Source organism: Plectrocnemia conspersa, unplaced genomic scaffold (genome assembly GCF_051122295.1).
Source record: "Plectrocnemia conspersa isolate PC_06_02 unplaced genomic scaffold, ASM5112229v1 ptg000011l, whole genome shotgun sequence".
NCBI lineage: Eukaryota > Metazoa > Arthropoda > Insecta > Trichoptera > Polycentropodidae > Plectrocnemia > Plectrocnemia conspersa.
This window is the reverse complement of record NW_028277175.1, coordinates 8,903,663-8,921,185: the sequence shown is the minus strand read 5'-3', so window position 1 is coordinate 8,921,185 and position 17,523 is coordinate 8,903,663. Positions and strand designations below refer to the sequence as shown.

Genomic DNA, 17,523 nt, shown 5'->3' with positions numbered 1-17,523 from the left:
TTTAATAAATATAAAAACGCATAAAAAATTGTAAAAAATATAATTTTTTGTCGAAATATCAAAGCACTTGATATCTTCTTTCGCACCATTAACCGATATTGATTGCATAAGATTAAATAAGTTTTGCAAACACGTGCAAGATTCGACTTTACGAAATGCATACGTATATTAAGTCTGATTTGAGCTTTACTTTTAAATACTATTTAATTATAAAATTTGCCTGTGGCTCTCCTAGAGTTTGCTATACCTCTACAAAAGTTTAAAGTCCCTTGAAATGTTTTGTAGCCCAGTTGGGAAACGCTGATTTTGTGTATGTGTGTGTATTGTGACATTTTTCGACAAACAGTTCCCTTCACTCATCTAGTCTATAACTAAATTCGAGGCTCATCGCACGAGTTTTTCCAGCTGATAAGAAAATGTAAGCAAATTTACGTTATTAGTTATCGAGTCGCGGTACGCGACAATTGGGCGACGGACAAATGGGCGATTCCGGTCAATTGGGCGACGGTCAATTGGGCGATGGTTATTTGGGCGACAGAAAAAACTTGCACGCTTTGCTTTATTGTAAATATTAATCAAATATACATTAAAACGAAAAAGTATATTAAATGCTAAAAACAATTTTATTTTCAAATTATTAACTCATATTATAATTATATGCAATACCATGTAAATATTCTATGATATTTTTTCTATTATACTTCAAAACTTTTATAAAAATTCTTTGGTCTGTTCTTTTTATAAAGATATCCATTCCAAACATATTTTTCCTTGTCTTTTTGACTTAATATGCCTGAATTATCCATTTATGAAGAATATAAACTGTGGTAACTCAAATTAGTCGTTCTCAACAATGATCTATAAAAACCAATTATCTATAAATAGCACATAAAATATAACCCATATGTGAATAAAAAGACATACTTATTTTCTTGCTGTACTGAATTTTTTACCAAAAACACAATGACACTGTGACAAAGTGTTTTAAAACCACGACAAAAATAATTTTCAAAGACGCAACGAAACTAAACGTCAAAATTCAAAAGTATACTAAGCGCTAGTTATGGGTCTATCTAGTTTTAAATAAATAACTGTAAAATATGCGATTTTAGTGAATTCGCAAAGTTTATTCTCACACTAATTTCCAAGGCGCAAAACATTAAAAAAATTCGCGTTAAGGGAAAAACCCACGATAAACATTTATCAGCGCTAGTTCTAGGTTATTATATTTATATATAACTACCCTATTCAGTTTAAAATGGATAACGGTAAAATATGCGATTTTTGGAAATTCCAAAAGATTGTTCTCACAGTAATTTATAAGTCTCAAAACATAAAAAAATCGCGTAAAGGGCAAAATCCACGATAAACACTTATCAGCGTTAGTTCTGTGTTATTATATTTATATATAACTATCCTATCTAATTTAAAATAGATAACTGTAAAATATGCGATTTTTGGAAATTCCAAAGGTTTGTTCTCAGAGTAGTTTCCAAGGCTCAAAACATAAAAAAAATTCGCGTAAGGGCCCACTATAAACATTTATCAGCTAGTATACTTATATTAAAATTACCGACTTAAGCCGTGTGTTTTAAGAGTTTTATGATATTGGGTAACTCTCTAAAATTCCTGTGTAAAAAAAATCACTGTTTAAGTGATATTTTTTGATTAAATAAGCACAAATGATAAGTAAATATATACATACTATATCTTATGTAGGTATATTATATTTTGTTTAAAACAAAAAATGTTTTCATCTTTTAATTCTATTCTAAATAATATTACTTATATTTTCGTATGTACGTATATATATAATATACATATATATATTTTTTAATATGTATTAAATTATGTTAATTATTTAATTAATTATAAGATCATGATTTGCATCACATTTATTTGTAATGCATTATTATTCTATCGCCCAAAAGACCGTCGCCCAAAAGACCATCGCCCATTTGTCCGTTGCCCATTTTGAATCGCCCATTTGACCGTCGCCCAATTGACCGTGTCCCATCGAGTCGCGACATAAGTTCCATGGATTTTTGTTCCAACGACTACAGTGAAAGTCCACGACAAAAGCTCCACTGATAAATGGTCCATACGCCATTTGATCCAACGAAATAACATCCACAAGCAAAATATTCAAAATTATTTTTTCAATAAATCAATGAATTGAGGAGGACGAAAATTACTTTTTTGGACAATCAAGTCCGATCATGAAATAGTCGAATGTCGAATTCTTAAAGTTAAAAAAGAACGTCATGATTATACAGAAAAACATATACGTTGCTAAAACATAGTAAATATTTATTAGTGCTTTAACTAAAAATACTTTAAAAGTCGATCGGATTATAAATGCCTGACCATTGTGTATCCATTCATCGTCAACAGATTATTTTTTTATTAACAGTATGATTTTTCACGAGGTTTATGAAATAAATATTTAACGGTATTGATATATTAAATATACACATTTTCATGTTATCATAAATAAAATTTATAGTTTAGTCCGACAATTTGACACTCACGATAAAATTTTGTACTTCATGATTCGATTTGATAAAAAAATAATCTGTTGATAAGGAATAAATAGTATATTGTCACGCATATATAATTTTATCAATTTTCTAAAGCATTTGTTATTAATGCACTAATAAAAAGATACATAAATAAGAAAGTATAAATATGTATTATGTTTTAGCAGCGTATAAGTTTTTTGCATAATCTTAACATTCACAGCTTAACAGCTTAACGCCCGCGGACTCGTATACGAGTCTTGAAAGAACATTGCTTAGTGGTCGTGAACTCAAGCATGAGTCCTGCGTCATGCGTTTTCTTTCATTAAAAAAATACTGGGATACCACCAAGTTTGTCTCTATATGATAACTAAAGATGCTAATATACTATTTCTACGTACTATCAAAAGAAAAAATAAATTATATTTTACTTCAAATTTTTTTAAAAAGAGTCGTCTTATCCCATTGCAACGGAATGCAAAGAGACCTCGCCTTTTTGTCTGTTTCATATAAAAAAATAATATTTTATGTTACATTTCTAACAGAAATAAATTTCTGGGTCAAAATGTCTGTCTAGGTAAACATAAAATCGAAACATCTCGGTTGATAGTACATCAATTAACACAGATTTTCAATTTTAAATTCTGTATGTTATTATAAAATTAAAAAGTAAAATCGTTACGCTATATGTAGACAAATTAGATAACACAGTAATCAAAGAACTTCCAAAAAATATCATCTATTAACTTACGAACATTTTTCCCGGTGTTCGTTATTTTGAAATTTCCTCACCTTTTGGAAAACCGATTCATAAATTAAAAAATCAGGAGAAAAAAGCTACAATTCGGATAAATTATATATTCTCTGAGGAAAGGGATCATAAACGAATAAATATGTATTTTTCATTCCTAATAATTTGTGTAAATTAAAAATGGTTGCGATGGTTACAAACCAGTTATTTATGATTTAATAATATGTATGTAAAAATGCTACTATATTTTTTTTTATAAAAGATTTATAAAAAATATTCGTTTATAATATAATATAATTTGCACTCACCAAATTTTTCGGCGTCCTTTTTCTGCTTACAACTGCCACGGACACATTTATTTACATCATTACACTTAAAAACCACACTATATCACTATTTATATTTATTTTTATTATTTTCACTATTCACATTTTTTGCTACGTATTAAAACACTTGTCAATATGAAGAGGAATTTCACAACTACTGCACATGTATGGTGTATATTTCCATATTCCATATGCAGAAAAAACACTACATTTTATTTTCACTTTTTATTTTATGGTGGATCGACAGCACGGGCAGGCAAAATGTGGTAGAAACTTGTGAAATGTCTTCAGAATCGATAGAATGCACTGAATTCTGCATCCATCCTTTAGCTTTACTCAAAAGCAAATCTTTGAATTTAATTTTGCTGTTACGATTCAAATTTCGATAGACACTGAACGAATAAAACAATGCGCATTGAAATAAATAAAAAACAAAATTTGTTTGTTTATTCCGTTGTTTTTTTTTAATATTAGGTAACTATGTATTGATTGGCGTGATCAACACTTCATATATTTGTTAGTCAATTATAGATTGAGGCTTATATATTGTAAGCCGGTCGTTCTGGTTTTTTCCTGTTATGAAAAGTAGATATAATTTTGAAACCTCTTTTCTTATTTGTTTTCCAAATTTCTGGCATGTTTCATCTGTGGGGACCTTAATTTTATATTTTTGACACTGTCTTAATTTTTTTACAAAAAGGTTTCATCTTCTTCGAACATTATGGGGTGATTGAAAATATTTTTTTAAATTAAAATCACAATCACTAAAGATCAATGGGAGAAGAGCAGTTTTCGCGATACGTTTTGTTCGATAATTCAGAAGAGACTAAACGTACTGCATTCCTTTGATTATAAAATGCATTTTTTATCTGTGTGGGATTCCCGAATTCAAGGTGCGTCATTTACATTAATAGATTAATTTTCAAAAGGTATATTTATGCAAAAAATCTCGATATATTTATGCGAAAAATCATAAGGAAGCTACATATTAAATTTCAACAAAATATCTTAATTGGTATATAAGTTTTAGGGAATTTACTAAGAAAGATCCACAAACGAAATCACCCGGCTACCAAGGAAAATTCGGCAAAAACAACTCAGGCGGTAAGCTGATAATTTAAAGTATTCGACACTCGATAAACTTCGTGTTACGCCATCGGATTTGATTTAATTGCCTAACTTATGTTTAGTAATATGCGAAAGAGTAATATGCAAATTTTTGTCACTCCTCGATTTATTGAAAAAATGTTTTTGAATATTTTGTTTGTGTATGTTATGTCGTTGGGCCAAATGGCGTATGAACAATTTGTCGCGTGGAGCTTTGTTCGGTTAAATTTTTTGCCGTTTACGTTGGACCAAAAGTCTGTGCTGGACAAAAGTCGCGACACGTCAGATGGTACAAGATAAAACACGGTTTTTAATTGATACTTTTATGCAATTAGAGTGTTTCGAAAAGATCGATTTATGTTAGGCAAAGGCGTCAATTGCCATTAAATTTGTTTATGTTGTAAACAAAGAGGGATTGTAGGGAATAAAGTACTGAGAATATTTATAGTTAAAAATTTGATTTTTTAATAAGCAATTCACTCTGAATGCCTATATCTGATTTAGATTTTTATAAATCGTATTAACGACGTGCTTAGATAATAATTTAGATAGACGACGAACACAATTATCAACTGTGAATATTTTGATACGTTGTTTTGCTATCGACCGGGATAGCTTGCGATCGATTTGTTGGCCAGACCTGGAATACAGTACCTAATATCAAATCAAAAACTAAAGCTATGAACTTTACAAAAATTAACAATAACATACACCGTTTTTTTATGTGTTCATAGACTTTTTTTGGAAGCAAATTTTTTTGCTAGACATTAAAGATGATTTTTATATGGGATAAAAATATTGCTATTTAAATTTAAATTCTGCTTGTTTCACTTTACTTTAACCTAACAACCTTAATTGTGATAGCAATTTAATGATACAGTATTACCTCGGTTTTCGTTGACTTCGGTTATCGTCGGCGTCATTGAATAGACATACTAGCAATTGCAGGGCTACTTTACAACCTGTAGAGACGATATAAATATTTATCAAAAATTAAATGTATTATTGATAGATTGTTTATTTAATACAGGAATACAAAATACAACGATGATCATCAGCACAATAAAGATGTTCTATTGTCGACGCCAAATAAAGAAAATTTAGATTGCCATAATATAGATTCTGATAAAGAGACTTGGAAATATTTCAAAGAATTTGCAGACAACACTAATCTCGATGGAGTTAAATACACAATTAAAACTGACAAACCGATACCAGCGAGGTAAAATAAAAAGATATTTTTGTCTGAATAATATTATAAAGATGCTTTATTTTAGTTTTAGAATATGGTGGGCCATAATGGTGATACTCAGCTTTTGTATCGGCTCATATTTAATATGGGAAGTTTGGGAAAAATGGGAAAGAAGTCCGGTGATTGTCAGTTTTGCAGAGACTTCGACTCCTATCTGGCAGGTATGTTAATATTTAACTTTTAATCAAGTTTTTTTTATTAGATAATGGTAATTTTTTAACTAGATTCCCTATCCGGCTATAACGATTTGTCCCATGTCGAAGTTCTATAAGGCCGATTTCAACTACTCTAAAGTATGCACTGATAAACTGAATTCAACTGAAAAAAAATTAAAATTGTATGATGTTTTGGGAATGATGTGCTTGGAACAGTGCATGGATACTAGAATTAGAAAAGTGGAAACTGTTAGTGTTGCTGATTTGGAATCTGTCATAGAGAATGTCAGTAACGCGTATTTATTTAATAAATATTTTATTTTGATTACTTTTAGTAATATTTTTTACAGTATTGTTTGAAAGATGACGATACTTTAGCAATGTGTTATAAAAAAAAAGAATTTGAGTGCTATGATCTTTTTACTCCAATAATAACCGATTCGGGATTGTGCTATACTTATAATATGTTAGGCGCTGAAGATATTTACAAAGAAAACGTGTATGTATTATTTTTGCTTGCAGAAAAAAAATATAATATTAATTATTTAATTAATATTTTTCAGATATTATAATAAAAAAAATCATTTAAATACTGCAAAATCAAAAGGTTGGACAATGGAGGGTGGATATGAAAAAGGCGTGCCTTTCAACACATACCCAGCTAGAGGTTATTTAAAATATGTTTTATGTCACCAATATTATATATATTTTCTAACTACATGTCAAAAAGATTTTAATAAAAAAAATCTATATAAAAATATTCACACAAATACACATTTAAAAAGCCATCTATAATTTTCATACATTTACTTATTAATTATTATTATTAATTACAGAATCCTAAATATATATAATATATACACTGTATTCAACTAACTGCGAAAATGTGAATAATGAAAGACGCCAGATGTAATTTAAAACATGTTTCAGTCACCAATTCAATTATTATAATTTTTATAATACGCTTTTACAAAATTATGTTTAATGACATATTTGATGACAATTCTGCTGAGCTTTTTAAAATGAAGTTTGACTACATGTATAAATAAGATTAAATAGGAAATACTTAATCATTTTTTTATTATCTTAGGTTCTAAAACAGCCATTAATCTAATATTAAAATACAACACGGAAAATGTAGATTACCGTTGTAACGGTATTTATAGGGGATTCCAAATCATAATACACGCTCCAAATACTATACCAAAACCCAAAGAAAACTTTGTATGGATACCAGTTAAATTACAGACGATCATTATGGTAAAGCCGCAAATGATTACATCATCGGGTGATATTAAAAAATATAAGCCTAAAAGGTATAAAAATATATATAAAATTAAGTTGAGCGATATCGCGACACCTATATTTAATTGTATGTTTTTATTTACGAGTGCAGTAGGGGTTGCTTCTTATCAAGCGAAAGACAACTAAAGTACTTCAAAGAATACAGCCAAAGCAACTGTGATACAGAATGTTTGACTGATTATACCATCGCCGTCTGTGGATGTGTTCCTTACTATATGCCAAGTAATTTTTATTATACAGTTTTAAAAATAATACGATACTTTTAATTAATATATATTTTTATTCATCAAAAATCTATTTTGCAACGTATTTATGATTTTATAAATTTAGGATTACACTGGATGCCAATTTGCTCCTCTGCTAAATATGCTTGTGTTACGAGTGCTTCCGGTATGTATTTATATATATTAAACTTTAAATTTAAGCGTTCTATGTATATTATTTTTGTAGAAAACTACGAAGCCATGAGCGAGTTGGGCACTGATGGTGATGAAGAAGATAAGGCAACTCCAGCTCAACAATGTAATTGTTTACCGTGTTGTACTACTTTGGATTATGATGTTGAAATTTCTCAAGTGAAATTAGAATGGAAAAATTTTGTGAACGCAATGGTTTCCGAAAGTAGCAATACGACACCTTCGATGGTTTCATCGGTTAAGATAGCCTTCAAAAGCGCCCAGTTTATACCGTCGAAGAGGTCTGAATTGTATGGCTTAACTGACTTTTTGGCCAACTGCGGAGGTCTCATTGGAGTGTGTACGGGTTTTTCTCTTTTGAGTTTGGTTGAAATATTCTACTTTTTTGTCATCCGGTAAGTGATTAAAACTAAATAAATAGTAACTATTTATTTTTGTGTTTCTAAATATATATTTATTATTTTTCAGGGTGTTGTGGGATGTTAAGCAGAAATATTTTCCTAAAAGACAATAAAACATTATGTAGCTTCATATATATAACAGAATATAAATATAATGTAGTATTTTTTGTATTAAATAGGTTTCAGTAGTACACGTTGACTTATTTCTTACTCCAATATTAATTATTTTCTTATTCACTCCCATTAATTATTTTTTAAAATATCCAACTGTGATGTTAAAATAATAAGTATATTTTTAGTGATTAAGTAAATCAGTTTGTGAGAAAAATCCGTACCGCAGAAATAACTACAAAATATATGAGATAAGTGCTTTGTATGAGATAAAAATGTTTTGCTGGAACTCAATTGATTACATGCAGGAATTCTATAAGTTTACTTACCTATAATAATGTCAACTTTGATGAACCAATTATAGACAATCGAAAATTGAAAACATTATAAATACGATTTTTTATGAACTTCACAAGAAACACATACTAACACCTGCTTTAAAACAAGTGTTAAAAAAGACGAAGGAATCGCCAATTCACAGATGCTTTAAGGTTGTTTCATTCTTAACGTTCGCAGCATCTCACGGTCGTATGAAAATGGTAAATGTTGAGTTATTCATCGGTTTTACAGAGAGAATTATTATTAAATTTATATATTATATATTTAATTTTCCAGTAAAATAATAGCATTGAAACTATTTTTATTCTTATTAATCTAATATATAACTAGTTGTTGTTTTCATAGTTTTTTTCCTTCACTAATGATCATAATTACATTTTTATTTGCGTGTCTCTAACTTCGTTTTAAGCAATCTATTTTGCTTCAACATTTGCGAATCATTTTTAAATAATTATTTCTGGCTACCTTTAGAAGTGCCAAAATAGTGATTAGATCAATATATTTTTTGTTGTAATAACTTTGATGTCACACTTATTTAAGAAAAAAAATACACAAAATTTTTTAATTCCTAACAGCTTATATTGCAAATTTTGTTTAATATGCTTATATAAAAATTGAAATTTTCTGAACTTGTAAATGGTAGTAAATTTATTTAAGTAGCTCTCAATGCTAATAAAAAAATAATTATTGCAATTTGTACTTAAAATTTCACTCTGTGTAACTTATGATATTTTTATATTATTATATCCTACCAGTAAATCTATTATCAGGGCTATAAAATACACGGCAAAAGTTTATAATTACAGTATCATCCAATGTTTCGCCTTTCTATGTACTGAAATCATTAAACGTTCCATCGATTTTTTGCGTGCCAATATTTGTTTTGTCATTTGGGCTAGAAAACCAGGTTTAGCACCACAGTCTCTAATCAAATTCACTTCCCTTCGCACGAGTGTTCTAACCCAGTAAAATGTGAGTATATGTATCTATATTTAGAAAAAAAATCATTTACTATCAATTAAATATCAAAAAAATATCAATATATAGACATTAGTGTTGTAATTAACTAGTATATTAAAAAGTAACTTAATAATTTATTAAATTAAAAATAAAATCTAAGTAGTCTTTAATTGTATTATGATATTATTATTTATATGATATATAATACATAGTAACTTTTGCTTATTTTTTTATTCATCAATGTAAATACATTGATGAATAAAAAATATAAAAACAGAAAGCCTAACTAAATTTGACCAATATATAAGTCTTGATGTTAATTCTTAGATAATAATTAATAAAATGAAAATATATGAGAGATGATCAACGCCCTTCAAATAAAGACACGTGAAACAATATTGTGTTAAGTGTGTCAATAAAGTCAAATGTTATTGGTCCACTAATTTATATTGATCAACGTTGTTGTATTTTCTAATGCCATTAAGATTTTGTATCAAAGTGTTTTCAACATTAATTATACGTATAATATTTCATGATAAATAAAAATACAGCAAGTAAATGTTAAGTAGATATTGACCTCGGAATTTCTTTTCTTTTTATATGTTTATTATCTTCCTTAATATACCAAGAATGGTAAATACTAAATTATTAAGGTTTTTTGCGTTGATTTTAAATAGTATTATGTGGAACTATAACTACCAAAAATAAAATGTATATTCATAAGCTTTCATCCGACATGATCAGCAATTAATTCAATCGTAAATTATCTTTTCACATAGTATTTCGTTTCATTCTTTATTATGCATATCTAAAATTGCAAAGAGTAGGATGTAGTCAATCTTAAACATATATTTTAACCTATTTTTAAATAAGAAATCATATTTATGTAACGGTTCGATAATAAATTACTTTATGTAGTAATTTTAAATTATAAATTTTCATTTAAAAAAAATATACAAACCATATACAGCGTGTAACAAACATATATTTATCTCCTTATTTTAATCATTGCATTACTTTTCTTTATTCAGTCGATTTTATTCACACATCTTTAGAAAAACGTTTTTTTTGTAGAATAAAACTCAGATTTAAATTAACAGTGTTATGTGTTTTCTATTTTCTAAATAACTAGAATTTCTGAACATTATAACCAATAATACAAATTTTAAGTATATACATATATATATTGCAGTTTTTATAACAGTAATGTTGATAAATATGTTAGTGCAAAATAAATTTCCGATAGTAATAAAATAATATATGAATAGTTTTCTCAATTTATCATTATTATTAATCAAGGCTAAAATAGTAGGTATTATACCAAAATTAAATTGGCAAGCAGCGAAGTTATATTATTATTAAACTAACTTGTATTAGTTATTTAGTTTGATTTTGGTCAGTTTTTTTTATAAATGATTCGTAGAAACAATTATATTTATTATTTTCAATTTTTTGCGTTATTGCGTCGCATTACATAATTTAAAATAATTAAAATACCATCCGAAAATCAGTAATTTCTGAATCAAAAAGTCATCGTATAGTCAAAATGTTATCTTAGAGAAGATGGAAAAACTTACGTAATACGTACGTATGTATAATATTTTTAGAATTTATTTATTTGCTTTTTAATATTACATTTTTTACACGATTTTCTATATACTACAATGTTGTTATTTTTTCAAATAACATGTTTTTTTAAAATTAGGGAACCAATCACTTTGTTTACACGATTTTTTGTGGAGCGTATCCACAGTGTAAAAAAGAGTTGGGTGTATTTATTTGTCCTTGCCTTCGTGTCAGGGGTATTTATTAGATTTTAAGCTTTGATTTTAGATATTCTACTATTTTTGTATAAATTTAGCGAGTTGTAGAGCTCAGGTGAATATATTTTTGGGCTTTGAGTAGAAATAATCCTTTTATATATATGACCCTCCTGAAGGATATTTAGGGCTCGCCCATTTTTACATTCTAGCTTTCAGCATTCTAGTTTTTCGAGGTTTATCGTTTCAGAATTATTATTTTTTACTTTTGATTTTCTCGAGAATTTTTGAGAATTTATGATTAATAAAAAAATATATGTAATATATAGTATGTGATTATAATAGTACAGTATTTTATTGTAAATATATTTATGTGTAAAAACAGTAAAATATCTCTACTGTTTTTATATTTAAAATATTTTTTTGACAATATTTATGCGTGTAAATTATATTATTCATAATAATTAAAATTTAAAATAACCAATAGTATTGGTTTAATATTTATCATTTATAAAAAAAAATATTTTTAAAATATTTAATTAAAAAGCACATATCGTCGAAGTAGAATCGACTTCCCCTGTTCTTTTTTTGTTAAGAAATTTTGTATAAAAGTTTCTTACGTCTCAGCAAAATAAGCCCATCAATCTTATCGGAAAAGCATCGGAAAATCTTATAAATAATTGTTCATGAAAATATTTTTTGGAACATCGGTATTTTCTATTGGGAAATTCTAAGTTTTTTATGATTTTATTATTCAGGATTGAAAACAGTAATACTAACAAACGCGATAAAGCTATTGTAATAGAATTACATCATGAAAATACAGATGTCGGCGAAGAAAAGCTTCCAAAAGAAGACCCATATAGACTATCTTGGTTAAAATATTACAAAGAATTTGCAGCCAACACCAGTCTTCATGGAGTTAAATATACAAGTAAAAGTGACAGTTCTATAGCATCTAGGTAAATTAAATCTAATTATGAATATGGAAATATGATGTGAATATATGTACTTTATTTGTATTTTAGAATATGGTGGGCAATAATGGTGATAATCAGTTTCTATGTTTGCGCATATTTAATAAAGGAAGTATGGATGAAATGGGATCAAAGTCCAGTGATTGTCAGTTTTGCAGAGACTTCCATGTCGGTTTGGCATGTGAGTAAATATTAAATATTTGATTCAATAGATGTATGAAAACGATTTTCTTAATTAGATTCCATTTCCGGCAATTACTATATGCCCCATGTCTAAGTTCAAAAAAGCCAAATTCAACTACTCTGACGTATGCATTAATAAACTTAATTCAACTGAAGAAAGCTTAAAATTATATGATATTTTGGGAATGATGTGCTCTGTGCAATGTTTACAAGACAAAGGTAGAGCAGTTGAAACTGTTGATGTTTCTGACTTAGAAGCTACAATTGATGATGTTCGTAACGCGTATTTTTTTATTATTTTTAATTATTTAAAAAATAATTTCAATAAACATTATTACAGTATTGTGTGAAAGAAGATGCAATTTTTATTGCCTGCCACAAAGATAATCAAGAAGGAGACTGTGAAGATCTTTTTACTCCTATAATAACCGATCAAGGACTATGCTTTACTTATAACATGTTGAGCGCTGAAGATATTTATAAAGAAAACGTGTATGAATTATTTTTATTCATATAATTAATAATAAATGATATTTAGTGGCTATAAAAAAGTATTATTCTAGGTATTATAATAAAAAATATCATCTAAATTCGACCAAATCAAAAGGCTGGACAATGGAAAATGGATATCCTAAGCATGAACCTGTTAACACCTATCCATATAGAGGTAAGGTCTTAAAAAATAAATTTAAATAAAATCTTATAATATTTATATAAAAAAATAATCGTTTCAATAATATACCACATGATCTGTTTTTTAATTTATACTTTCAGGAGTAGCAATAAATATGGATGTATCGTTAAAATATAACGTAGAAGATGTAGATTTTCGTTGTAATGGTATTTACAGAGGATTCCAACTTGTAATACACGCACCTGACACTATACCAAATCCAAAATATAGTTTCGTATGGGCACCCGTTAAATTGAATACCATTATTACAGTAAAGCCACAAATGATGACATCATCGAACGCTATTAAAAAATATACTCCTAAAAGGTACATATATAATTAAATTAATATTATAGCTTATTATGGTAGCAATATTATTTATATAAATTATATTTACAATTATAGCAGGGGTTGTTTCTTCTCAAGCGAAAGAGAACTCAAGTACTTCAAAGAATACACTCAAAGCAACTGTAATATAGAGTGTTTGACTGATTACATTATTCAGATCTGCAAATGTGTCCCTTATTATATGCCAAGTATTTATTCATATTTTTAAATTATTTGTTATTGAAATAAGTAATTCTGTGTTATTTATTCTCTTTCCTCGTGGATTAATAATTTTTATTGGATCCAACTTTATTTTTAAGACGATCGATATTTCTATTAACAGGTGTCTGTACGATATTGGTTTCTGCGTCGACAGACATTTTGGAACTTTTCCAAGTTTTTAAAATGGTTGCATGCATTTTTTTCGCACAAATTTATTAGGTCGGTAAATATGAAATAGTTTCGAATCAAAAGTTTGGTTTATCATATATAATATAAGATAAGAAGCACTACATTTAATTATTGTTTTTGTCTAAGCTATCGACATAGATTTCTTTTCTTAATGGTAACTGCAAAGAAAAATACATGATTGCTTTCACAATGGAGCTTGTATTTGAAAATAACTCATACATAAATATTGATCTGAAAAAATAATTCGAAAGCTAATTATCGCAAACAAAAACGTTCGTTAGATTTTCATTAAAACTTCAGATAATTGTATCAGAATTATTTTATTTACCTTTATACTATAGGTGCAAATATGCAATGATTCTGGTTTCATTTGACTCTAAAATAGTATACCAGAACTAGTGACAACAGAAAAATCTTAGGTTTTAGTCATTGACTAAAATCTAAAATTTGGGTTTGCGTCCCATGAGTATATTGGAGATCAAAATTACTGATTAAAAATAAAATTTTCCTAAATTTTCATAATATAACGGATGCATTTCGTGGCGAATAATTAAAATAAGATCGATCTAGTTCGTGCAGAGTAACACCTATTGATTGTAAGTTGTAATAATAGTTCATTATTAATATAATATATGTCACCAATTTACTTTATTAAAACACCAGATTGATTTTAGTCTGGTGTTGTAGGTTTTGATTGTGTTTACTCCGTTGTAATGCATTGGGTTAACCCTTGTCATATTACAATGAATACAATATAAACAAAACGGAACCGTGACTAACGAGTGAGAAAAATGCAATGACTAATTATAATATATTATTATATAAATCAGGGGAAGTTTATCGTCCACAATTCACCGCCAGCAATTAATCGGTAGTAGTTTACTGTCACGTTAATTGATCGCATAAACAATATATAGGCTATAAATGAAAATTTATCATATAATATTTTATGGCCAGGGAATACATATAATTTATATAATTTAATTTAAAATAAGATTTTTCTATAGGTGTTATTTTTACCACACGTGATATGAATAAATACAGTTCCACTGATATTGCACAGCAAAATTAAAAATAAAATGTTAAAAACATTTTAACTGGCCTGGTTATTAAAATTATATTCATACTATTAAAAATATAACTTCTCTGTAACAGTTGCGAAACGTCCATTTGTTGTTTAAATCTTAACTTAACCTAATGAAATTTATAGAACTAATTATAGTTTTTTGACTTCCATTAGATTTATTCTTCTAGGTTAATAATGATTTGGGTTTGAACAGCAAATGAGCGTTTCGCAATTGTCAAATTAAGTTTCATAGACATTTTAGAACAGTATATAATTTAAAACTTTAAAAATACGCCTTTCTTTAAAAATATCAGTCAATGAATAAGCGAGTTTGTTTAAACCAAATGCTTCTAGATGGTAAAATATGCTAGCGAGCATTTTTACGCCTTAAATTGTTTATGCAATTGTGGCGACCACACACAGATGGCCAAATTTTCACTGTGACCAAAATAATCATCCATCAACGAGGAAACATGACTATAGCGTAAAGGATTGGGATCACACAAGCCCTCGTTACGACCAGAAAAAATCATAAAGAACATACTCTCCGTCATTGAAAAAATATTTCTTTGTTGCGAAACGGTTACATATATAATAAATTACCGGATATTGAAGATTCCTGTTGCAGAATACGACCTTAGATAATGCCCATCAAGCAAATGTCGCTTTCTAAAGGCGTATATCTATTACGTTATTTTAAGAAATGAGTTCATCTATGGACTGAATAATCACTGCATAAGTGCGATTGCAGCCCTGGATACTTAAGCTTGGACTCCGATGAGGAGAGTAATTTTATTTATTAAAATCTTTCACGTACATTTTTTACGATACACTATAGATTAATAATTTTGTAATGTCTCCTGTTCAATGGTAGATAAAGGCATTCGAATAACTTCTTAAATTGAAATAGCTAACGATGTGTTTATAAAAAGGAGCATATTTTTCGATAAAATAAATTTAATCTAGATAAATTAATGTCTTATGTCATTAATTCTTCAATCACATTGCTCTCTTCTTTAAGGTATTTTATATATAAAAACCGTGTGAATAGCAAATAACAAATCACAGTATACATATGTATTGTATTATTGCCCAATATGATCAAAACTTTCTGGTTTTACTTACATCTTCTACAGTTTTCGGGAAATAAAATGTGTTAATTTAAAAAAGCAGATGTAACTTAGGCTAATATGTATTCTACTCGTGTTATTTAAATATATTTAAGGATATCTGTGTATCAAGATTATTGAGGATTTGTCAGAAGCATACTTTTTGTTTGAAACTTGTATATTTTTTATTTTTAAAGGATTCTTTTCAACGCCAATATGCGCTACTAATAAATTTCAATGTGCTGGTGAAGCTGCAGGTGATATTATGATACATATTAATCAATGTTTTACAAATTATTCTGATTGTTATTTTTAAGCTAACTTTCAAGCCATGACTGATCTAAGCACTAATGATGAAGAAAATATAGAAACACCAGCGCAACGATGCAATTGTTTGTCGTCTTGCATTTCCTTGGAGTATGATTTTGAGATCTCAGAAGTGAAATTGGATTGGCAAAAATATTTGGCAGAAGTTCCCGGTTTTAACACCAGTAATACACCCTCTATGATTGCCTCTATAAGCGTAGGCTTTAAAAGCGCCCAGTTCATTCCTTCGAAAAGATCAGAATTGTATGGTTTAACTGACTTTTTAGCCAACTGTGGAGGTCTCATTGGAGTTTGTACAGGCTTTTCGATTTTGAGTTTAGTTGAAATATTATATTTTTTCGTTATCAGGTGAGTGATAAAATAAATTGAAATTTTAATCTATTTGTGTATTTTAAACCTGTATTAATTATTTTTAGAGTATTGTTTGATATTAAAAATAAAATTATGGCGAAGAATCGAGTCAATGCTTTGTAGCTCCAAAAATATATTCAAGAATATAATACGTATTTACTGGAAGATGTATTCTAAAGCAACGCTTTTTGCTTATTTTATTTTATAAAATATTCTTAAATAAATTAAATATATTTATGTAATACACTTAAAAAACATTTTTTAATAAAAATATACAAATAACACGTTTGCTATTTAATTTTATATAAGGTATGCTTAAAATACATTGGTCAAATAATTTTGCTTCTTTTAAACAACCACTTGAATTAACTCGTATAATTATTATAAATCAAAATACTATTAAAATTTTAAGAACAATAATATGTTAAACTAAAACAATTTTTGAGTTTGTTGAATAACGTGTATGCTATATTTTTTACCCTTATTAATTTGACATGCAATGCCATAAAAAGTAATTTGGGTATTATTATTTTTAGTTTAAGAAATAAAATTTAATTAATATATTAATAATAAACAATTAATATCCATTACATCTAGACGCTAAACAAATACTTTTTAATTAAACAATTAGCGAATGTAAACCAAGCGTTTAACCTATCCAATTGAACTTTTTAATCACGACGAAAATTAATCAAGA

At 27.8% G+C, this 17,523-nt stretch overlaps 2 protein-coding genes across 2 annotated transcripts; both read left to right on the top strand.

Annotated features, from left to right (window-relative positions):
- The first annotated feature begins 355 nt into the window (after window positions 1–355).
- Window positions 356–8,421, top strand: LOC148229376 (pickpocket protein 28-like). The gene is made up of 11 exons (XM_088197765.1): window positions 356–418; window positions 5,734–5,925; window positions 5,981–6,116; window positions 6,180–6,395; window positions 6,461–6,609; window positions 6,674–6,777; window positions 7,201–7,426; window positions 7,507–7,637; window positions 7,746–7,805; window positions 7,866–8,226; window positions 8,300–8,421. Coding segments are annotated over exons 1-11 (1,623 nt in total). The 5' UTR covers window positions 356–416; the 3' UTR covers window positions 8,346–8,421.
- A 3,897-nt stretch (window positions 8,422–12,318) lies between these two features.
- Window positions 12,319–17,003, top strand: LOC148229375 (pickpocket protein 28-like). Its single transcript, XM_088196830.1, has 6 exons — window positions 12,319–12,323; window positions 12,431–12,560; window positions 12,619–12,845; window positions 13,641–13,771; window positions 16,466–16,823; window positions 16,892–17,003. The coding sequence occupies exons 1-6, from the start codon at window positions 12,319–12,321 to the stop codon at window positions 16,947–16,949; spliced, it is 909 nt and encodes a 302-aa protein (XP_088052956.1). The 3' UTR covers window positions 16,950–17,003.
- The last annotated feature ends 520 nt before the right edge of the window (window positions 17,004–17,523 follow it).

Excerpts from the sequence above, each read along its gene's own strand:
- LOC148229376 (XM_088197765.1), top strand. Across the intron at positions 6,610-6,673 it reads GATATTTACAAAGAAAACGT|ATATTATAATAAAAAAAATC; the intron begins GTATGTATTATT and ends AATATTTTTCAG. Across the intron at positions 7,806-7,865 it reads TTGTGTTACGAGTGCTTCCG|AAAACTACGAAGCCATGAGC; the intron begins GTATGTATTTAT and ends TTATTTTTGTAG.
- LOC148229375 (XM_088196830.1), top strand. Across the intron at positions 12,561-12,618 it reads CTTCCATGTCGGTTTGGCAT|ATTCCATTTCCGGCAATTAC; the intron begins GTGAGTAAATAT and ends TTTCTTAATTAG. Across the intron at positions 12,846-13,640 it reads ATTGATGATGTTCGTAACGC|CAGGGGTTGTTTCTTCTCAA; the intron begins GTATTTTTTTAT and ends TTACAATTATAG.